This window comes from Ruditapes philippinarum, unplaced genomic scaffold, assembly GCF_026571515.1.
Source record: "Ruditapes philippinarum isolate M1 unplaced genomic scaffold, ASM2657151v2 ctg4936_1_1_1_1, whole genome shotgun sequence".
Classification (NCBI taxonomy): Eukaryota; Metazoa; Mollusca; class Bivalvia; order Venerida; family Veneridae; genus Ruditapes; species Ruditapes philippinarum.
In genome coordinates, this window is record NW_026865652.1 from 16,465 (window position 1) to 41,763 (window position 25,299).

Below are 25,299 nucleotides of genomic sequence, written 5' to 3' on the forward strand. Positions count from 1 at the left end.
AGGATAAGAAAGTCACACAGAACGCGCATAACAAATTATCACCTTTCATGATTTATATTGTCACCTTGGCGTTGTCACCATTTAAAATCGGCGTATATCCGGATGTATTGCAAGCTTAATGTTTGATTTTTAAAGACGCTATATTGTGTGAAATGTTTGAAATTATCAATAACTTAGCTCAATCGAATAATTATGCATAAGTAAACACCCCAAAACGCAACGCCTATATTGCTTGTATGTATTAAATATTCTAATTTAATCCGTTATGCACAGGAAATTTTACGATATCTAAATTGATACAAATCTTGCATTTAAATACTATGAATATTGAATATTAGATTCAGATGAAACTCGCAGTTAGATCGACGAATTATGAAACATATATTGACATTTCATAAAAATTTATAAAATTTTGTTTGTGATATAGTTTTTGTCAATTCTTAAATTTCGTGAAAATGTGGAAAATGCGTTATGACGATTATTCTGAACAGGGTGAAGGATTCTATAATGTGTCAGTGCTACCAGAGGACGACAAAAACAGTGAATCAACGACATATGTCGTGTCCTGGGTAGACCCTATCTTACGTCCGACATCAACAAGAGGCTATAACATAGCAGACACAGAAGTACGAATAAATGACGTGACGTTGAATGACGTCAGAGATGATGACACGGACACATACTCGTGGGTCAAGGTTGAAGACACTGCCCACCTACCGGGAGTTCAATCAGTAGCGGTTTCTGATACATACAAAGATGTTTTTCATACAACATACAAGGGTCAGAACACGAAACTTCGTGTCGATAAAGAAAACTTGACAATGGCAAATAACGATAGAAAAGAGCAAAAAAATAAAGAGATTGACACGAGTCTGATATATGGCAACCATTGTTCCATTTTTCTGGCTTTCCTTGTAAGACTTTTGCTGATTGGTCACAATGTGTTTGCAGTTTGGCGCGTGACAATAGAATATAACGACTACATGTATTGGTTACTGGCAGTCACGAATTTCTTTCTGATATTTGAGGGAGTTGTCGTCATAATAAGAAATGCTGGAAAGGAATACTCATGGTAAGATAATAAGCTACTGTAAATTTATAAATTAGTTTTCAACTTCTTCTAAATAGTGGTCGTTGTGTTATGAATTCGTTTTATTTTTTTATAGATCTATATAAATGTAGTCAACATTTTATTTTGCAGGTGGTCTCCATGCCTCCTTTTCTATCTTGCTGGAACAGTGCCTGCAGTGTGGTTCCTTCAGCTGAACCAATACCACAAGGCATCAACAACTTCACAAGCTGAGGTAAATATATAATTTTCATTTCTGTCACACATTGTTAATCGAACAGACATTAGATCTAGATACGATCTAACTTTTGTTAAAAATTAACATTAAATTATTTTATTTAAGCATGTGTTTTTGAATAATGGGCTCTGTATTTTTCAGCAAGGGAAACCAGCCATTGACATATGGGTGATACTTACAGCGGAAACTCTCGTGTTTGCCGTTCTCATCAGCCGATGGCTATTGCCACGTCATAAACTTTCAGAAAACGTCATCTCTGACGTCTTAGTAGAATTTATTTTCATAGCGTCTGACGTCATGGAGTTTCTAGCTGTCTTTGACAATGATCGGGTAAGAGGAGATTTGAACATTATCTACGTGGTTCTGGCGGTCTGGACAGCGAGTTTGGTCCAGTTTGTTCCTGTTTTCAAGCGAAAGAATCGTTACCGAAAGGGTGAGAAGGACGGCTGTGTCAGGCAATGCTGTGGAATGAATGGAGTGAAAATAATTGCTATTTGTATGAATGTTTTTCTACAAAATTTGCCTTTTCTTGTTGTACGACTCTATCTTATTATTGAGATGAGGATAATTACATACAGTCTGATATTTTTCGTGCTGAAAAATGTTGTATCCTTGCTATTTCTTTTCTGTGTAATGATTGGGATTTTCCTATGTCAGAACAAGGGTGAAAAATCGGATTAGTTCTAATTTATTGTTGATTACGTAGACTCTTGAATACATTCATTCAGCCTTGTGATGACCAAAGAATCACTTTATAATTTTACACTAGCTGTTTCAGTTTAGGTAACTAAATTGACATTTAGGACGCCTACATTTCAAATGTATATTTCCATATACAGATATCCGTGAAAATGAAATGATATGAAAATATGTGGATGAATTTAAACAAACTTGACTGTGTTTAATCCTGCTTATATAGTAAAAGCTTAATAAACGCTTCGATATATCTGTTTCTGCGTTCTGGCAGTAGGATCTCAGTGACAGGAGAGTAGACATGTATATATCGATGTTTATATGATCAATTACAAGATTTTAAGCTTTTTTTGTTTTTACTTATTTACCTCAATGCAATTCATTTCCATGGAGTATAAGTATTAGCCAAAGATATAAATTTTGAGCCAAACATCGGTCACTGTTAGTCGGCCAATGAGAACCTAAATGTTTAGTACACGGAAACCTCACGTCGTCTAACCGTACAAGCGGCTAACGCACCCTGGTATTCTTCATCGCCGTCTCTGCCTACTTTGTAGGGCTTCAGTCAGGACAGCGGCAGCTGGTCATCAGTATACAAGTTTCGGTTTTCTCTTACGCCGTCCAAAGGTTTTCAAATTATCTGCCGATGGGCTGTGCCTTCTCGGCGACCGATGGAAAGATGGGTGCAGAAGTACAGAAGTAGCGTATATATATAGCTTATAGAACCGTCACGATTATATGGAAATCATGTTACATACGTCCAGTACTATTAAAATTCAATATACATGTATGTCTATATGGACGAAGCCAACCGGTCGTCTGATGTTTCAAATTTTACTTTCTTTTTTATTATAATTTTAACCATATTGTATTTTGCTTACAGTTTCAAATATCTTTAATGCATTTATCTACGGAACAGCTTTAGGCATATTTCTAGAGTTACTGCATGATTATTATTAAAAAGCTCCGTCTTATCTGGTCTTGGTTTTTTGCATCTAGAAGTATTTTCATTGGAGTTCAAAGATGATTTATGTAAAGACCTCGAGTTATTTTTAAATAGTTGCTCCGGATATGTTACATATAAAATCAATTGTTTATTGAATAAGATCTATATATACTTTTGATGATGTGTAGATTCGGTTGACAAGAAGCGTAAATGTACAGAGATAAATGGGTTTGGGGTGGAAGACATTGGACAACAATATATATCACACACCCGTGCCGATTTTGCGACTCCGTAAATATGGTATTGCACGGCCGTGCATATATTTTGACGTGACGTCATTAGCGTTATACAAACATAGTGTAAAGACGCGCTAAATGATGGCATTATTCTATAGGCGCGTCAATGAAAAATGACTCTTATTTCACTTTAAACGGTCTTTATTTTGGGTGTGTGATAAATAGAATATTAAATTCGTGTAAGTTCATTACTGAATTTATTGCACTCGTTGAATAAAATAATATTATGCTCGCCAGAGGCTCGCATAATATAATTTTATTCAACTCGTGCAATAAATTCAGTATTGAACTTTCACTCATTCAATATCCTCTATTTATCACACACCCGTGCCGATTTTGCGACTCCGTAAATATGGTATTGCACGACCGTGCATATATTTTGACGTGACGTCATTAGCGTTATACAAACATAGTGTAAAGACGCGCTAAATGTTAGCGTTATACTATAGGCGCGTCAATGAAAAATGACTCTTATTTCACTTTAAACGGTCTTTATTTTGGGTATGTGATAAATAGAATATTAAATTCGTGTAAGTTCATTACTGAATTTATTGCACTCGTTGAATAAAATAATATTATGCTCGCCAGAGGCTCGCATAATATAATTTTATACAACTCGTGCAATAAATTCAGTATTGAACTTACACTCATTCAATATCCTCTATATATCACGACATTGCAACATTATTACATTTCAAGTACTGGGCATGACAAATTTTCAAACTCAAACATATTAAAATGAGATTATACACATTAATTACCGTTTTACAAATGCAAACTTAGAAAGTTGATGTATAAACATTGTTAAAATTACGAAATTTAGAAAAAACATTTATAAAAATGAGATTCTCAGCAGGTTATCTAGCAGCAGAAGCAGGTAGATGCCATAAGCCACATAAAATATCATTTGCCTCACGAAAATGTAGACTATGTAACACTCTGGAGAATGAATTTCATTTCTTAATCGAATGTCCATTAGACTAATGCATATGAAAAAAAATACTTTGGGAGGAGAGGTAATGTACTAAAATTAAGAGAATTATTTAAATCTGTATAAAATATGTGTGGATAGTTACAAATTTTTAAAAGAAATAGTGTTCTGTACCAACGATAACATTGTCTTCTCACTGCAACATGCATATTATAATTATGAATTTATGAATGTTGTTATGAATTAGAATTGACTTTGTTTATCATGCTTGTATCATGCTATTGATAACTTGTTTATTACTGTGCTTACTGCCTTTGTATAAATAAATTATATTATATGTATACATGTAAAGTATGAAATAAATAGGAATACCCTCAACGCATTTCTTTCTCCTACCTAACACTTGCAAAGTCCTAATAAGTTCTACTTAAGAGTTATATGAACTTCTATAAGTAGGTTATTTTTAAATCTTCTATCTTAAAAATCTTCTAAATTCTTTTTATAAAAACATTATGAACGCTTCTGAAATTAAGTGACCAATGGCACAATATTGTTTAGCATCGGGAAACAACGCGAACCAAACAACAATCCGAGCTTAATTACGGTTCTACAAGTTCCCTGTACCTTTGACTTGCTATGTTTAGGTATGCAAAGATTTCAGATGTTGGAAACTATTTATGATGTCTGATTTAGACGAAGAGGCCACATATTTTTTGTGTCGTGTTTTCGAAGAGAAATGATTATATCCTCCTCTCCATTCCAATCGACTACCAAATAGTCAGTTTTTGTAAATCGCAATATATGCTAATATTTCGCAGTATCAAACTGTTTACTAATAGGCAATAAAAATGTGTAAGTGACCCGGCAACTTAGTCGGGAGAGCTAAAAAACGACATCCCGAAAGTCCTGGGTTCAAGTTTCGACCAGTTTTCTCACCCTGTTTTACACTAATTATACAAATCATTAAACTATGTTTTTGAAAAAGAAATGAAACATGTACTTCTTTGTTTTCAAGGTGTGTATACGGTTGTATAATGGGAATCAGGTTCGATTTACATCCAAAATATATGTCACTTGGATTGCTGAATAAGTAACTTTGAATAAACAATCATGACGTCAAATCATTGGATATATCTTACTGTAAGTTGATTTAAGTTTCTATAATAAAACAAAACTTTCATACTTTTCCACAATAAGTTATTGTCATGATCTATCTAATCCCTCAATACGTGGTTTGACACAGTACATGGATGATTTGTTTGTTTGTTTAATTGGGTTTTACGTCACACCGACACATTATAGGTCATATGGCGATGTAAAGGAAGACCGTGCATTATTTCAGGCACCTAAGTAGTACATGTACCACCGACGTATGATAGCTTCCTCACATGAAAGAATACAAAGTCCCTGTGGGGATTCGAACCCACAGCGGTGAGGGGCAAGTGGTTTTTGCCACGGACGCCCCTCACATGGATGAGTTACTTTTTGAGAACGGTCAAAATATTTAATAGTTTGTCTCTTTTGTAAAGGTTATATTTGAAAATTGTCAAAACTAATACAGCATTTTCATTCAAGATGAAATCCGCTGTATTACATAAAAAGACATTTGATTAAGATAGAGATAGAAGTAGTTTCCATTGAGGATTATTTGAATAGTGCATTGAGCTTATGTCAACAACATCCGGTAACGATTGTCTTCACTTTTAAATACGAACTCATGAACCTTAACTTAAGATTAATTAATATAATAAACATTTTTTTTATTGAATGAATGCAATTGCGTTGTTAGATGTATTCATTTTCAAACATTTGTGGCATTATCAAATAAATCCCAACATTTAAGTGGATGGTAAGATTTGAGAAGAAGAGGCGTATTTGAACCTCTAGAATACATTGAGAGCTCTATTTGTCTAGTTATTTTATGAAGAAGGGGTGTCTTAGTTTAAATATCAAGAAATATTTTCAGCAAACAAGAATCTGCATTTATTACCGACTTAATCATACAGATCATACAGATTAATATTAAGATATTTTATACCAAAAGAAACCTTTTAAATCACGTAGGACTTGTGTTTGAATGTCTAATTTCTGTTTGTTTGCGGACATAGTGTAGACATATTGGAATGGATTTAAAAAAGAATATAGATTCCACGAGTAACGAAAACAAAAAAGTGAAAAATGGATTTAAATGGAGTACAATTATCGCGGCATTGAGCGTGCGGTGTCTTCTGGTGCTGCACAACATTCTCGCGGTCTGGAGAGTTGTAATATCACATGATAACGCGAGTTTCTGGGGTCTGGCATCTCTAAACATACTGATTCTAATTGAAACATATCTCGTCATTCGACGAAACTATGGGAATGAATGGAAATGGTAAAGTTTCATTCTTATTCATAATCATTTACTATTAAAATAATGGCCGGCTTGTGTTTGAAATATGTTCTGGTTATTATCTAAACAAATTATCTAATGACAAGTAAATCAAGTAAAAGTTAATCAAGTTAATAGTTACGCTCGAATTTCAGAAAATTAAAAATACACATCGTAAAATTAAGTTATAGTATTTTCATATATTCATCTACGTATTTTTGTTTTTCTTTTGTTTGTGTTTGTTTGTTTCTCTTGTTTGTTTGTTTGTTTGTTTGTTTGTTTCTTTCTTTCTTTGTTCTGAATAAAATACAATTTTAAGATACATACTATCTGTATCAAGTTAAATACAAAATCAACATGTTTCTAACGATGAAGTGTTATCGCCAGGTGGTGTCCGTGTTTCTTGACGTATCTGTTAGCAACATTACCGTCTGTATGGCTACTTCAGCTCAGCTTGTATGACAGCCTTGTCTCTACAAATACAGACACTAATAGTGTTCAGCCTACACCACAGGGTCAGATAGCGACAACATCACCCATATCCGCGTCTTCTGAAATAGGCAACTTTACCAACACAACGTCATCTGTGTCGACAACCATGGTAACAACTACCAATGAGAGAATAGCGGTAAGTTGAAATTACTAGATCTTATTAAATAATTTATTTATCAGTTCAATAGTTTCTAACTGTAAATAAAAATGGAAGGAAAGATTAAAATAACAAGAAGAGAATCATGTTAGGTATTAGGGTCCAACAACATAACTTATTTTATTGATGACATAAAATACTTTTAGTCTGCGACAAAACGCATCGGTGTAAGAGGTGTTGCATTGCATTTTCATTAACGTGGATTTTTCAGTATATCCATTTTTGTTATCTATAAAACTAGAAAACAAGTTCGTTTTGCAGACATTTGGTAACTTTATATTCTAAAGTTTTGTATCATCTTATTTAAATTATTCAGTTGATTAAGTTGATTGGGATATTGTTTTGGTGTCTGATTTTTGGCACAATTATTAGTTAGCTTTCCCTACGGCATTGACTGAAGCGTACCCGTCCTGTCACAGTAATGAATATATACTTGAACGGACGTAAAGGGAATTCCGCATCGTACTTTGATTTCACAACTGCGCAGATCTAAACATACAATTGTCAAGGGGTCCTCTCAATGTATGCAGTGCACAGCTGATCATTCTTTTGCTTTTTATACGTGCGTATTTAAATAGCGTAAAACCTCGTGATAATATCGGATAGACTGATTGCTTAACATAAAATGTTCAGTCGTTGACCCAACTGCAATGACGCCAATACTGAATCAAAACAATAAACAACCAACTGCCTATTCTCCAAAGTTCATGAAAGGACAGCGATTTTATGTCTTGATTCCAATTACAAGTACTTCTATGCTAAATTGATTTGTTTATTTTATTTTTTATAAATTTATACTATCATGGAAGTAAAAGAAAATTTCTAATATAAGCTGAAGTTGCTTTTGTTATAAACAAAATATTGGTGTACAAGTATACTTAGATTGTACGTTTTAGGTTAGTATGTTTAGATCTACAAATATTTACATCTCATAAACAGTCAAATACTTCGACGGGGTGTCTGTAAGGTCACTATTTAAATATCATATAATTTCTATTTTACAGTCAAGTATTGATGAAATTCTTGCACTAGAAGATACCACATGGATAGTTGTCATTCAGGAGTCACTGGTGTACCTGCTTGTGTTTGGACGCTGGATCTTACCGCGTTCAGAAGTGTCACGTGCAGCACTGTCTGACCTCCTATTAGAGTATCTAGCTATAGCTTCTGACATTATGGAGTTGTATGCCATATTCGACGAGGATGTTGTACAAAGCAATTTCGGAGCTACTTACGCTATTCTCACCATTTGGTCAATCAGCTTTTTGCAATTTGTACCTGTCCTAGTATTCAAACAAAAATACCGCCATTTACAAAGTCCCCGGATGAGCAAAATAAATCGCGCATGCGGAGAGTACTTCGCAGAGGTTGTTGTAACTTTAACAAGCATTTTACTGCAGGATGGACCTTTTCTCTGTCTAAGACTTTACATCATGTTAAGGTTCGAGCTGATCACATATAGCTTGGTGTTTTTCGTACTGAAGAACATTGTGGCGGTTCTTCTGTTGATATATCGTCTGGTAATTCTTTGTATCCGACTACCATGCTGTTACCATGACAACGGAGAAGTTGTAGATGTTGAAAGTGTCGATTTTTCGCGTCCAGTGGTTCTACAAGTTAAAGCAGATATGTTTCGTAGGTTGGAATATTATAAAACGTACAATTAAAGATAAATGCGATGTACATTTATGCAATTATAAAGTCAAACCAACATAATTATAATTAGCGCTGGACACGTCTTTAAAATATCATTATCATCGCTTTTATAACAGTCACCATCGTCATGTGGAGTTAAATTGCCACGATGTTAGAATCACTAATTTACAGCATACAGTATTAAATTCTACAAATACTCCTTTTTAATTTTATTTAGTTTTTAGTTTCAAATCAATTCAATTCATGATTTTGTAAAGGCATGTAGGTTCATGTAAATGTATGGCTATATATCAATATACATTGCATATTATAAACAAATGAGAACACTAAGAAACAAGAATAAGTTGAAGAAAAGAAAAATGAGTTTAAGAACAGTTTTTGTTTTTTAGTGAAGTAACCGTTTATATGGGGCTATATAACCTGTCAAAAAAATCTCTATAACTTATAAAATACACATTATTCTCTTTAACTATGTATACATTATTGCTAATTTTTTAATTGATATGCTAGACTCGGTCAATCGTAGTTTCCGCCAGAACAAGATAGACTATTCGTTCGAATTCGAGTAACAAGTTTGCCTACTTTCTATGTTGACGACATGTAGCTGTAAAATGTAAATACAGGTCTGTATTTAAAAAATATATCATGCGCCGCCCGGGAATCGAACCCGGGTCGCAAGAATGGGAATCTTGCATGATACCACTACACCAGCGGCGCTCTCGTTCAAACATACCACAATATATAATCTAAACCGTTAGTATCTTAAATATTTCAGCAATGTTAAAGACACTAGCATTAGTGCACTAGCCTGATCCACACAATTTTTTTGTTTTGTAATAAAATGTGTAGCTATTTGTTGTTATTTTAAAGCACACACATTTAAATGGATTGAGGCCCTAGCTGCAAACATCCTAAGCCTCCCCCTCCCGAATGATTTAGGGTATAATTTTGACTGAAATTGTGCATGTGTTGTGGAAAGGCGAGATATGTAACTTCTTTTGTTTGAAGCACGAATTAGAAGGAATTATTTTCCATATATTAAGTAAAGTGTGACATGAGTGCACGGTATTTTCGTGCAGTATTTCAGCCTGCGGAAGTTCATTCAGTTTTGGGTAACTGTCCGGTTCACATCGTTAATTAAAAAAAAGTAGAAAGTAAATAATTATGAATAAAGTATGTTTCATTAATGGGTAGTGTGTGAACAGGTATGCATTTGTAAATTTGTAAATTGGCGTCGAAGTGTTTTCTTTAAAGTAGTAGAAAAATAATATTGTGTGATATAAAATATGATGAAATATTGTATGCATTGTTGTACCATCGGCTACCCAAGTGATTCAAATACAATTGAAGTTAGACTGAGATGTGTTTTATTCGTTTAATATGACTTAGTAGATAACCAAACACATGGGATATACATTGGAGTAACTCTTGAGTTTAGTGCTTTACTATATGAAAATGTACATGTTTTATTTGTTAGTACTAGTTAATATACATTTGAACATACCATTTTCTAATATTCAAACTAACGAACTTTTTTGTTCATAAAAGTTTTCAGTTTCAGTTTTTATTAAACCAAGGCATATAATATGCAACTGGTTATAACAAACAAACAGAAAAATAACAGTCAAAAATCACTAATATCATAATAAAAAATACAATTATGACTAGCTAAATAAACACAAAAAGGAGATCATATTGTTCATTTCAAGTACTGAATTCAATACAACATGTATTTTACATTGTAACAAAATTAATGGGAACGGACAATGAGAAGTATTAATTATCTAAATTTTAGCATAATGTTTTTTACAAAATAATGATAGTTTTAGTAGAATCTTTTTATCACAACTATTCATTGATCTGTCAAGTTAAAAAATATTGGGATGAATATAAAAACTGGTAAAGAGATTTACGTCTTATGTCATTAGAGAGATATAAAATTTTCGTTAAAACGACATGTTGGGGGCCTCACATTATTTGATGTTGTATAGGGTTAACAGTTAGTTTCGGTTCATTTACAGTTATACAGTATTGCCCTTGGAACTTCACTTTCATCATTAATCCAATACAAATTCGTTTAATACTAAAAATATGTACTTGCATCTAAGCCTTAAAATTTTGATATGCGGCAAAACCCCGTCAGGGGCCAGCCGTTGTTTCCTTGAGAAAGAAACTTTACACTCATTGCTCAGTACTGGTTGGTTCCAGGAACAGATTCGAAAGTGTGTCTATAAGCTAATAGCTTCCTACACAATCGAACTAAAATAAATTCTGTATAAACCAAAAATGTAAAAATACGATATTTTACTATGAATATATCTAAATTAAAATCCTGTTTATATATTATTACAAGGTAAATAGTTTCGTGTTTTTTTTTTTTTTTTTATCTTTTTTTTTCTTTTTCTTTTTTTTTTTTTGGGGGGGGGGGGTAATATTTTCGAAATGCATTGACTTGTATGTACTGTCGTACTGTCACCACCGTACTGTCGCGCTGGCCATAAGGAACACCGTAGTTAACTGTATTTGTCACTGTTTTGAAATTAGGGGGTGAAAAAAACATGCTTCTCAACCTTATAATAGTGTTAACGTCATTGTTATAGTTATTTATAAACAAACGTATTAAACGACAGAAAAATATTGGACAAAAACATGCCTTTTGCTGTCCAAGATGACGATGCTTGTGAGCTGCAGCCGTAATATAGTTCAAGGAAATATAACAAAAATTATCAATAAACTTTATGGTTTTCCCCCTTAAATGCTCTATCATTTCAAAAACTCAGTTATAAGTTATATTTTACACTTTTTACATTAGTTTAAGATCTAAAGTTGTTACAAGATGTCGCCGATACAGCAAAACCCTGACGTCAATGACGTCAACGTAGTACGATGCGCAGTCTTTTTTGCGCATCGCTTATACTGATGACGTCATAACGTCTTATAAACGTCTTTATTGTCTAAGCAACAGCTATCGTTTACATAAGGAAATTCCATTATTTTTAATCAAACGAAGAAAATGTAGATTACTGGTGACACACGGAATATGCGGAGGGCGGGGTCAGATGAGTATTTGGATGTTCAACAAAAAATTCCTTCAGTGAAACATGATGTGTTGTTTTCTAAGGCCAGATACGTTCTAAACCAGAGACATATCAAGCGACCCTGGTTTAACCTCAACCCTTTCTTGGAGAAGACAGATGAAAATATCGACCTTGAGAATTTTCTGCCGGAAGAAAGCAAATATATTCAGCCACTCGAGTCTCTGGTTTTATGTGAAAGTTTTCACAATGACAATTCTCTAGATACAAAGGAAATATCCATCGGTAAGATGTTTAAAAAAAAATTAATTTAGAATTTACATCGATAATAACGGTACAATTATTAATTTACTCTTTGATATTTATACTTAAATACAGACATGTGAAATGGTATTATTTCTATCTTCCAGCATATTTTATCCAGTATTGTTGTCACATGAGATAACATATGACACCAGGCAGTAGAGCTCGAACCCACTTCTGTATTGACATGTAAATCATACCACGAGATCACCACATCCGCTATTAATAGTAATTTTTGTATTTGAATCCAATTTTTTGTTATTTTGTTCTTCCAGAAAATTTCTTTGAATACTTGTTTTCGCATGAGTGGCAGAAGGGGTGTTCAATTCGTATTCTAGAAGGTCAACTCCTAGACCAGCTTCTCATTGGACTTTATAGGCTAGAGAATGAAGGGGTCGCAGTGCGTCATACAACCTATGCGTTTGCTAGGAACAATCGACCTAGAACTGGATGCTACAAATTAGGTGAAGGGGTATGGAAATTTATTTTGTATAGGAAATTATATTCTTGTTTACTTTATGTTGTTTAGTATGAGACTTCAAACAACCAGTTTATTTTCGTAGTTTAAATCGAAGAGCTTTAATTACAGTCACCTCCCTTGCTACTTAAGAACTTTATACTACCATCCGTAATCATTCTAGAACAATTATGTTTGTTCAAAACGGACTTGCAAACCAGAGAGTTGTTAAGGAGCCGGAAATTGTGCAAAATAGATACATGTCATTAAATTCATGTAAAATAATTGATTCTATATTACAAGCTATTTATAAGCAACACACATGTAAGGTTTTTTATGCTGAGAATAGAAATTCATTTACTTTTGCCTTTATCTTTCCACAGATAAAGGATATCAACACTCAACATGATAAAATGCCACATAGTTTCACTCGCCGTCCCGGCTCGTGAAAATATGTCGCATTTTATCATGTTTCGTGAAAATATATTCCATATTTCACTCAAACGAAAACATATCCTCTTACTATTTATCACATATATAAAATAAGAACAGTAAACTGTTAAAATGAGTGATTTTTCATTGACGCGCCTCTAGTAGAACGCAAACAACGCTACTGGGATCCTACATATTACCGGACAAAATATGATGTTTTTTCGCTGTAACTTTTATTTGAAATAGTAAAAAAAGAATGGAATTTTACCCAAATAATTTTGAGTTCTTAATACATAGAGGATATTTATTTTTTTGTGTGTAAGATGAAATTTTATTTCATCGAGTGGGCTTTAAAAACAGTATTCTCACGAGTGGTGTAAAACATTATAAAAGTAAACATTACTTTAACAAACATGACATTAAACATTTGACCGTAGAAATGTGTCTTTAAAGTAGGGCATTATAAGACAGAAAATCGTGTAGACAGCTCAATTTACCGGACATAGCATTTCGATTTTTTTTTGAAATCGTGAATTGAAATTAATCTTTAAATTTCAATTCAATTCAAATTTTATTGCATTTTTCGACAAAACTTTGCCTTTGGCAATACATACAAAACATACATAAATCACTTGAAATATGACATACATTCAATACAAATACACAATGTTCACATAAAGTGCAGAAACATATCAAATTTACAATTCTTGCATTGTTTCTAAAACACTAGATCTTAATGCGAATGCTTTATCTAAAAATTTACATAGTTGCAATATTCTACTTTTATTTCCTGATGACATAATAGAATAGAACTTATTTAAAGTTGGAAAAGATACATGTTTTATAAAAGATTTTCTCAGTTCTGAATATAAGGGACAACCTCGAAACAAAACTGTGTTTTATATTTCTTATAGTAGTCAAGCTTTGGCATATTATCTATACAGTCATGCCACTGTTGTAAAAATTGATCTCTTATTCTCTGCTTAAATAACATATTATAATTGACATTAACTGCATAGTCATAAATAATGTACGGGAAGCCCATATCAGTAATAACAGAGTGAACGCGTTTAGCCCAGCATTTTTCATTCCCATTAATACATTGGTCTAAATAAATATGGTATATAGGCGCCTGCTGGCGCTTAACGATTTTATTCCAAAATTGTAAAGCTCTTTCCTTACATAGAACAGACAAAGGAAATTTACCTAGTTCCCCATAGATAGCACAATTTGGGGTCTGTCTTTTGACACCTAAAACATATTTATAAAATCTTATCTGTAGTTTATCAATATCTTTCAGCTTATATATACCCCAAACCTCTGACCCGTATAATAAGATTGGAGCTACCATTCTTTCAAATAAGTATAATTTTGTTTTAACATCGAATTTAACTCTATCAAAGAGTGCGAGAAGATTGTGGTAAGCTCTTAAACCTTGATCTGATAGTGCTTTCACAGCTTCAACAAAGCTACCTGTGTAAGAAAATTTCACTCCTAAATATGTAAAACTATCTACTTTTTCAACCAATTGACCATTTATAAATAAATTAAAATTATGGACTGACTTACGTTTTTCAAATACACATATTTTAGTTTTATTAACATTTATCTTCAAACCCCAATTACATGAATATTCAAAAACATTATCAACTTGTGCCTGCAAGCTTGCAGGGTCAGTTGTAAACAACACAATATCATCCGCAAAAAGTAACAAATATTTAGATAAAAGGTTTAGGTCGTTGTTAGACATTTTGTTAAGATCTATACACTGATCAATATCATTAAGGAATAAAATAAAAAGCAAGGGAGATAATGGCTCGCCTTGTTTTAAGCCTAGAGTTACCTCAAAAAAATCAGAAAAATTTGATTTAGAATCAATTTTGACACAAGATAATACAGAAGAGTAAATGGATTTTAACATAGTAACCATTTTACAGCTAACGCCATTTTCAATCAATTTAATCCACAATGCATCTCTTATTACAGTATCAAACGCTTTTTCATAATCTATGAAAATACAATATAGTTTTGATTTGTTGTCAAGTATCTTCTGGATAAGGGAATGTAGAATAAAAATAGCGTCAGCTGTAGATCTAGAATCTCTAAAACCAAACTGTACATCGTTAAAAATTTGTTCTGATTCACACCATTTATTTAACCTATTACGTAGTACTAGGGAAAATATTTTTGCCATACAATTTACTAACGTGATGCCACGGTAATTTGAAGGATTTTCGGGATCACCTTTCTTATAAATAGGTACAATTACCCCTTTACACCATGCTTCTGGGTAAATGCCAGTCTCAAAGATTTTATTGAAAATAGTACACAAATATGGGCTTATAAATATATTAGCATCAATGAAAAAGTCAGCAACAATATTTAAATAATCAGCACTCTTATTTCTATTCAACGAAGATATAGTTTTCGACACTTCCTCCACACTGATCGGACAATCTAACTGGTCAATATATAACGGTGCATCACGTGACTGAATAAAATCGTCTGCATTAAAATTACTGTGCTGCAAATTAGAAATATTTGAAAAATGGTTAACAAAACTATCTGAATCTAAGTTGTTTCTATCCGACGGGCTACGTTTGAATTTATTTATGTATTTCCAAAACTTACGCGGTGAGGTTTTTGACATTTGTGACATATTAATTTTTTCTTTAGAGTAAAATATCGCTTTTGCTCGTCTCTTAACCTTTATATATTCCCGTCTACTTGACAAGAATAACAACTTATTATCATTACACTTATTTACATTAAAGGCTCTTTTTTTATTCAAAAAATCTGCTTTAGCATTTCTGCAATTCACATTAAACCAGGCAGCTTTTTTAACCTTTTTACAAGGCTTTTGACAAAATGTTTTCCCAAAGCACTTAAAAGAGATTTCAAAAATTTCGTCGGACAAAGAATTTACACAATTATCAACATCAGTTTCGCCCAACACAAGTTTCTGTGACAAATTGTCAAATATATGCCTTTTTGCCTCCAATAGATTTAAAAAAGATTCTGTTTCATCGCTGTTCCATATAATTTTTTGTTGTTTTTCAGGTCTGGTATAATTAATATTTAAATCATTTTTGTAGCTTATTGAAAAAGAAATTGGGCAGTGATCAGAAAACTCAGTCATGTCCATAACACATACGTCATTTAAAGATGAAAAATTCTCAAACTTTGTTATTAAATAGTCTACTGTACTCTGTGTCGATCTGTTTCTATATTTAGAATGAAAAGTACAATCGCCGGGTTCTAGCCGGCCATTAACAATACGTAGGTTATTTTCTTTACACATTGACAATAATTTGTTTCCAAAAGAGTTCACATGAGTGTCCGTATTTTTACGTGTTGTGGTGCTTTCTTCCACTTCCGGTGGGAGAACTACATACCGGTCCAAGTTAATATTGTCTACGTAATCGGGTTTTTCACCCGTCCTCGCATTATAATCTCCCGTACAATAAACATGCCCTAGGTCACTATATTTACGGATTTCTTCATTGAGGTTATCAAAAAAATCATATTCAAATAAGGTTGAGTTAACATTTTTATAAACATATGAGTCTTCCGGTGGTATATAGCAAGTACTAATATAAATGTCTTTATCAGATCCAAAACATTCTTTTTTAAGCTTAAGCCAAATTATTCCTTTGTTATTAATGCTCACTATTTCTAATTTATTAATAAATTTTTCCTTATAATATATAACTATGCCACCGCTATTCCGTTTTGCTTTCGATTTACTATTTGGTCTTGGGCAGTTTGCATACTCAAACCCATTAATTTTTAAATTCGAAAATTTAGATGTCCATGCTTCCGTCAGAAGTAGTAAATCATAACCAGAAATAAAGTTTAAAAAATCACTATCATTCAGTTTAGAATTCAAGCCTTGTATATTCCAAGAGAGTACATTTAGGTATTCCCATGAGGGTTCCTAATGTATATTGCCGGGGGCAGCAGTTTCCATTCGTGTCGGGTTACTATTAGTTCCAGTACCGGGTAAAGATGTAAGGTTCTCAATCTCTGGTATAGGAAGCGCGTCAACCGTGTACATTTTATTGTTAACGTATAGCTTATCAACATGTAGACTAGCACGTATGCCTGCTTCACGCGCTTTCTTAAGGGACGGATATAGTAATCTACGACGCTGTTGCACAATAACCGGATATTGGTCACTAACACTGCGATTGGACAAATCACTGTTGTCAAAGACTCTCTGTTTTATATTTATCTTATCTTTGAAATAGTTGAATTTTACGACAATGGGTCGTCTTTTATTAACTTTGTATTGCCCAATTCGGTGCGCTCTATCAATTTTAATAGATTCATCCGCGTCATTCATATTGAGTGTTTCTTTACAAAATTTAAGGATTTTTGCTTCACAATTTTCCTCCTTGCGCTCTGTAGCGGTTTCACACTCGGCAAAGTCGTAGAAAAGTAGATTATCCCGCATTGATCTTGTTTGAATATCAATCAAATCTTCCGATACCCGGTTATGATCACAGATCAAAGACTCGTAATCCTTGCGGATTGCCTGGTGACTCTTTTTGTTTTGGTCTAACTGTTTATCAATTGAAAGCTGTTTTGCTTGAATTTCGTCACATGAACTAGAGTCGTACGCTCTACTGGCCTCAATTTCGGTGATTTGACTTTGACAACTGTTCACTTTTGTTTCGAGAAAAGTCACTTTAGTGTCAATGGAGGTCATTTTCTGTGTCAAATTAGATATTTGCTTCTCAATATTGTCTAGCTTTTGAAGTTTCGTATCAAAAATTTCAAATTTTGAGTCAATTTTATTTTCAAGTTTTTCAAATAAAAGTTGAATGTCTACGCTGCCAATGCCAGGTGATATAATCAGCTAGGAAACTACGACTATTGAATGGCAAACGACAGACATGCCTGTTATGAAGAGGCCAATATATAGGGTGTAATTGAAATTAACACGTTTAACTCAATTAACGTATTGATTCTTCATGATCCTTAAACGTATGAAACAGTTTGATATTCAAATGGAATTCTATTCTTTGTCATTCAATGTCCTTTTGGTCATCATGTAGCATGTTGCAAAAGCCAAAAAATCTGTTTTATTTACATTTCATGTAGAATTTCCTCCCATGGTCTTACGATTTCCTTATATGTCTTAATTTGCATTTCTTTGTAGAAGACAACGATGAGATACTGTTTGAACTAAATTTAAAATTACTTTTTATCATAAAAAAATTGTTACGATTGTCTCCTGAGATAACGTTGAGAAGAATTTAAAGTGTAACCCATCAATATTCGGCATGCGCAGAACAGAATATCCCCCCGCATGACCAGATCATGAAATAACTCGTAAACAAAAGGGTATGTTTGTAAATAAAGAACTGAATCAACAACATTTACATGAGAGTGTTTTTGTTGTTATTTACTTTGAAACAGAAAGTGTGTGTACGATTCAGACCGGATGATTTTTACGTCACGTCAAAGTGTTATAACACTAGTGTTATATCGTTTTTATGTGATAAATGTTTATTTCATGCTTTCCAGTGTTTAATTGTAATATATCAGATGATTATATTCTGATAAACCACTAGTGAAATTTATAAAATATAATTTTCACTGTAACCGGACTTTACCTATAATAATAATAATAATAATATCTTTATTTAAAGAAGGTTACACATTAAGAACATACAATAACAATCATATATATCTTATTTCCAAAGTGGCCTTCTGAAAAAGAAAACAACAACAACAACAACAACAACAACAACAACAACAACAACAGGACATTCATAGGTAGAAAATGAATGTATAATATGTAATTTTTAGAATAATACAACTCATATACTTTCGATAGGCACTCAACAATTTTTGTTTAAACATATATGTATATTGCATCATTTGTTCGTTCGTTCATTCGTTCGTTCATATATTTATTCATTCATTCATTCGATCACTCATTCATTCATATGAACATCAAGATATGCTTTGTATTTTTCTTTAAAACATTTAAGGTTATTAACATTACGAATATTTAAAGGTATATTGTTCCAAATGTTCATGCCATAATAAGAAAATGTGTCTTTAATATAATTTGTTTTAGGTCTTGTCCATAATACAATATCTTTCCGTGACCTAGATCTTAAGTTATATATTTTGTTGTCGGATAAAGTCATCAGTTCTGTCATATACGTCGGTGCCATGTTATTTAAAGTTTTAAAAACAAGCACCGCCGTGTGGTATTTGCATCTGTCAAGGAACGGTAACCAATTAAGAGTTTCGAATAGATTTGTTGACGGAGATCTTTGAGGTTGCTGTAAAATGATTTTAGCAATTCGTTTTTGTAACTTACAAACATTATTTATGTAGTTTGTGTTTCCTTTACCCCATATAATACAACAATAGTCCATAATGGGCAATATATATGCATTGTAAAACAATAATTTCATATCAAAGTGCAAAAAATACGATATTTTTTTCAATAAGGCAATTTTTCCGTTAAGTTTTTTACAAACATTGTCAATTTGCAAGTGCCAATTTAAGTTGTTATCTATGCAAATACCCAAGACTTTTAGATCAGTTACATTTTCAAGAGCTATTTCATTTATCTTAAGAATTAATTTTCTCATAATATTTACTTTTTGTCTTGTTCCTATTACCATACATTTTGATTTATCTGGATTTAAGGCCATATTATTTATTTTGCACCATTTATTATTATCTGAATGCGGATGAAAAGAAAATCAAACTAAATGGAATAACAAGCAGAAAAAAATGCCGCCATACGTAAATTTTGCTTCTATAGGAAAATAAAGTCGATGTCACCATACATCATGTTAAAAATGTAACAAAATTAGAGAAATTTAACAGAACTATATTTCAAAATTGATGATGTGACGTCATGATGTGATGACGTCACAAAGGAGAATGCGCGACGTTTTATAGCGGCAAAATCTATAAAAAAAACTTAAAATCACTTAAAAAGCATAAAATAAAAAGAAAATTTATTTGTTTTACAATAAGATTGAAATATATTTCATTTGTGAACACCAGCTATTATATTTTCACTCGTGGCTACGCCACTCGTGAAAATATTGCATCTGGTGTTCAATCAGTGAAATTCAATCTTACATGCAAAACAAACAAATATCCTCTATGTCTTTTGACGTCTTATTTGTGATATGCAGGCTTCATAACCCCTGATCCTCTGCATTTAATTACGCCCATTGTTTTCTCGTTTATGCGGAAACTCGTTAATGCGGCACACACTCTTTTTTCTTAATGAATGGTATGAAAGTGTGCATTTGAAGGTTCTATGATAACCGCCGCAGATGTTTCTAATTTCTATGCTAAAACCGTGCTAGGTGTGTGTACGGCAGCGTTCATTTTCCAGCACCAGGCATGAACAGGAGCCTGCAACATTTGAGCCGCGTCACGACAAAACCAACATAATGGGTTTGCGAACAGCATGGATCCAGACCAGCCTGCGCACCCGCGCAGTCTGATCTGGATCCATGCTGTTCGCTTATAAACCCTATAACAAGTAGAGAAACCGATAGCGAACAGCATGGATCCTGATCAGACTGCATGGAGGCGCAGGCTGGTCTGGATCCATGCTGGTCGCAAACCCATTATGTTGGTTTTGTCATAATGCGGCTCATTTTCAAATGTCGTTTTCGACTATCTTTAGGGATTCTTCATCTCTCTCTGTTTTGGTACTGGTTGGGACTGTGTTCAGTGAATATAGCTCTCCCTTGTTGGCTTCGTTCTTTGTATTATGTTTGTTACATAACATAAATTTTAAGTATTGTTAGAGAAAACGTCGTTTAAAGCAAAGAAGTGTTGAAATGACTTAACAAGTTAAATTGTTAAAAACACGTGCGCGTGTGTGTGCCGCAAATTTGTGTGTTGGTTGTATAAGACGTTTATTTTGTTTATAGTATGCTGGTGGTATAAAAGAAACACTGCTGATAGAGTTTGCGCATTTTGGACACTTGATAAAGGACAAGCCGAATGAAAGCACACTTAATGCGTTTGATTACCTTGAACTTGACGATGCCGATTTATCCGAGATTGAAGAAACAGCAGGTGAAACTATACAGTCGCTGTCAGTCAAAGCAGAAATGCCAAGCAAACGTCGAGAGAGGCGTATGTGTAATTTGTCTCCATGTTCTTCAGATAAAACAATAAATTACAACTCAAAACATGATTTTGACAACTTATCATTTTACATAAAATATAAAATTTATATACAGATTATACTTAATAACAACAAATAGTTACAAAATCTACCAAAATCGACCGCCTTTCATTTCAATTCGCATTTGTTTCGTTACACAAGTCACACTTAGAACTACTATGAAGCCTTGAACACTTAATCAATAATGTTTCATACATCAGCTCGCCATCTTTTTATAATAAATTACCATTTGTCACATTAAAACATTATCCTTTTCTTAAAATTCCTTACTTTATACAGACCGATTCATAACACATATGTAAGACATTTTGTAAATTCTTATTCCAGAAATGAGGGTCGGCGGTGCAAATATATCACCATTAACTGATACGCTCAAATCTACCGCAGTACAATCTATTAATCAACAAAGCAAACGACAGTCTGACGTGACTGCCACTCCCCAAACCAGCAGTCGACCTATCAGACAGCAAACTTTAACAGTAAAAGGACGACACCCGCTTACAATACAATCATCTCCATTGGACAAAACACAACAATCATTTAATTACTTTCAGAAAAGGCAAGAAAGCTCATTACAACACCAAGAAGACTTTGGCGTCTTAAAAAATATCTCTCCTGCGTTCAAAAACAGATCTCGGGAGAGATCAGATTCTCTTGATTTCGATGACGATTTCATATCAGAGACAGGCGATTTAAAAGGAGAAAACCTCGAGGAAGAACAGCTTAGAGAAAAGCATGAATACTTTGGCGAAGAATTTTATCTTTCGGACCTGAAGGACCATTGCAAAGGTCATCTAAAGGGCACAAAAGAGATACTTCAGCAAAAGAAGAAAGACCTGCATGAACGTCGGGAAGAAGCTAAACGCCAAAAAGAAGAGAGAGGAGGAAATAGTGTGAAAATAAGCATACTCCCAGAACTACCAAAACTTGATAGTGAAGATTTCGAGGCGTTCAGAATGCATAATGAAACAATAAAAATGCCTGATGAATTACCTACACTTGAAGAATTTATAGAATTTTTTAAATCTGATGAGGATTACGACCCTAGATACAAAAACAAAGTCCGACAAAAGAGTAAGAAAATTGCTGAGAGATACTATAAAGAAAGGGAAACGCACAGATCTAACATATCGTTTACTATTGGGAATATTCCAGAAGAAATAAGAAACATTAATACATATCGCCGTTGTACACGCAAACAATCATTTACTCGAGGAAACAAACAGAAAGATAATTCTGAATGTAAAGGCAAGGGGAATACCGGTATCACTCGTACGTTAGCTGTTCAAGAATCTGATCAACAACGTAGGAATATACCTCAACTTCAAGATAAAAAAAGAACGGATTCTATGTCAAATATTTACGAACATGGACAAGAGGTTCTCGGAATCACCGACTCTGAACCTTGCAAAGATCATTATATCAAAGGAAACAGGCACTTAGTAGTGGAGAATATTGAAAAAGACCATTCTACACCTAGAGAAAAGGATAATTCTGAACGTAAAGAACAAACTATTTCTACACCTAGAGAAAATGATAATTCTGAACGGAAAGAAAAAACTATTTCTACACCTAGAGAAAATGATAATTCTGAACGGAAAGAAAAAACTATTTCTACACCTAGAGAAAATGATAATTCTGAACGGAAAGAAAAAACTATTTCTACACCTAGAGCTGAACGTAAAGAAAAAACTATTTCTACACCTAGAGAAAATGATAATTCTGAACGTAAAGAAAAAACTATTTCTACACCTAGAGCTGAACGTAAAGAAAAAACTATTTCTACAACTAGAGAAAAGGATAATTCTGAACGTAAAGAAAAAACTATTTCTACGCTTAGACAAAATGATAATTATACACCATGTTTGAAAAACACAATATTCCCAAAGATACAAATGTGGTCTGATAATGAAACTGACTCGTCCGATACCGGCTCTAATGAGTCATCAAGTAGTGAATCATTGGAAGAAAGTTTTGATACTAAGAAGCTTAACATGAAGTATAGCGTTGAACGTCTCAAAAAGAAACGACGCAGTAAAGTGAAAAAGAAAGGCGGGTTTATTAAAGTCCTCGAAAAGTACTACACCATGCAGAATGCTCTCAATGTCTTCAGCAAAATCTCGCCGGTTAAAAGTGTCAAGAAAGGGCGACTAAAAACACGTCCATTTGGCAAGAAAAAGCAGCAAGGTAAAACTCTCAGTTTTGACTTCTTCGTGAAAAAATCTGTATGTACGAGCTTATATTATATTTGATTTCATATGCACAATAATTTTGCAAATAGTTTCTGTATGTATAGATTTCAACCAAAGAGGATAACTAACCAAATGCGAAATGAAAAGATAATATATATTTTCTCATATTAAAAATAGTCTCAAGTTAATTTTGAATTGTTTTTCAAACAAACAAAAAACTTTAAGATGTTATATGAGAAGAACACAGTTAAACATAATTAAATAGTGCATGTACTAAGTAAAAATATGTGTTATTTGTACATTGAATCTTAAATGTATAAATTGGACGATGGATAACGAATGACAGTTGCTTAGTGCTTTCCCATCCCTCCTGCCAACATTACTTCTACTCTCTCACCATATTACTTCTGCACTCTGATGTATAAATTTAATGGATAAGTTGTACATTTTCAGATAAACAAAAGGAAGGGGAGCAATGTGTTATCGGAAAAATGAAGAAATTCAATTTTTTGAACGTCAGAGACAAAAAGAAAATGAATTTAGAGAATTTAGCTGTTGCAGACTTCTCAACATCAAACATTGAAAAATTTCAACAGCAGTTGAATGAAGCTTTGGATAAATACGTTGTCAGGCGGGAAATTGTTGTCACTGACCAAACCGTATTTCACAAAGCAACAACTTCCGTCACATTTACGAAAATATCGTGCTTCCAACACAAACAAAGATTTATGTCTTAATTACTGTTTTACAAACTTTTCTATTTTTCTTAAGGATGTAAATTTTGTTGCAATTTTTTTAATCGTCTTTCAAAACTTCGTTTTAATAAACTATTTCACTTTTATAGCGAACAAATCATGACCTTTATATGCAGATACTCATTATAATATCACACATATAAATTGGAGAAGTATATGACTTAGAAGTAATTTGTAACTTCAATCCCCTGTCCAAAAGAAAAGCCTGGCCGACAAGCGAGACCCTGGTAAAATACCCGTCCTGTGTTGGGGGTAAAAAAAAAGGGGAGGATTCCTCCGACTACTTTTGATACAATAAAAGACAGTTTGAAGGTATATGGCTCATTTGCGAAAGTACCCCCGTATTTCTAAGGTGGATAGTACATATGTTTTATAAGGTACAATGCCATCGTATTACTTAGAATAAGAGGGCTATTATAGCCCTAGATCGCTCACCTGATATTCATTGCTGGAAAAGGTCATGCCTCTTCATTGTAGTACTTAACCACTGGGTTACATTAATACCGAGTCATTTGACTTTAGGGCCACGATTCATATACATGTACAAAATGTAAAAATAGTAGTGTACATAGTACATAATTTTTAACAACAATTAGTTTTATATTTTATAATTGAAGATGTAAAACAGATATTTTTGTTTTATTTTGGTTGTGAAGGAAGATTTAACTGTGGCAATGATATAGCAGTACATTGCCACTGTGTATCTACATTGAATATTAAGACATATTGTGTATAGGCTTGATTTAAATGGTTGATTTTTGGGCTGAGTTTAGTGCAGTTTGTTTGTACCCTACTAATGTTATCTACACTGGCACACAAATGTATCATGCTGGAAGGCGAACACCCTATACATTCAAATATATCCAACCAACCAATTATTGTTAATATTATTCATTATACTGTCATTTAAGGTAGTGCAGAATAATGACTTTTCACGCACCATGTTCTACCGTGTACTTATTTGGTTATGCATCATGTACAATCTTGTACTTATTGGGACACATACCATGTTCAATCATGTACTTATTGCCACATCATGCTCAATTTTGTACCTTGGGACTCACACACCATGTTTAATCATGTACTTA

At 33.2% G+C, this 25,299-nt stretch overlaps 3 protein-coding genes and 1 non-coding gene across 4 annotated transcripts; 3 read left to right on the plus strand and 1 right to left on the minus strand.

The window, feature by feature from the left end:
* The first annotated feature begins 236 nt into the window (after positions 1–236).
* LOC132729914 (transmembrane protein 26-like) lies at positions 237–4,541 on the plus strand. Its single transcript, XM_060715753.1, has 3 exons — positions 237–1,072; positions 1,202–1,304; positions 1,449–4,541. The coding sequence occupies exons 1-3, from the start codon at positions 456–458 to the stop codon at positions 1,986–1,988; spliced, it is 1,260 nt and encodes a 419-aa protein (XP_060571736.1). The 5' UTR covers positions 237–455; the 3' UTR covers positions 1,989–4,541.
* Positions 4,542–6,014: 1,473 nt separating this feature from the next.
* Positions 6,015–9,056, plus strand: LOC132729915 (transmembrane protein 26-like). Its single transcript, XM_060715754.1, has 3 exons — positions 6,015–6,547; positions 6,932–7,172; positions 8,198–9,056. Exons 1-3 carry the CDS (start codon positions 6,297–6,299, stop codon positions 8,858–8,860), a joined length of 1,155 nt encoding a protein of 384 aa, XP_060571737.1. The 5' UTR covers positions 6,015–6,296; the 3' UTR covers positions 8,861–9,056.
* A 439-nt stretch (positions 9,057–9,495) lies between these two features.
* Positions 9,496–9,566, minus strand: Trnag-ccc (transfer RNA glycine (anticodon CCC)). The gene has a single exon. It is a non-coding gene; the product is annotated as a tRNA-Gly (tRNA).
* Positions 9,567–11,782: 2,216 nt separating this feature from the next.
* LOC132729913 (uncharacterized) lies at positions 11,783–24,371 on the plus strand. Its single transcript, XM_060715752.1, has 5 exons — positions 11,783–12,169; positions 12,463–12,659; positions 21,005–21,212; positions 21,592–23,451; positions 23,910–24,371. Exons 1-5 carry the CDS (start codon positions 11,890–11,892, stop codon positions 24,191–24,193), a joined length of 2,829 nt encoding a protein of 942 aa, XP_060571735.1. The 5' UTR covers positions 11,783–11,889; the 3' UTR covers positions 24,194–24,371.
* Positions 24,372–25,299: the final 928 nt, after the last annotated feature.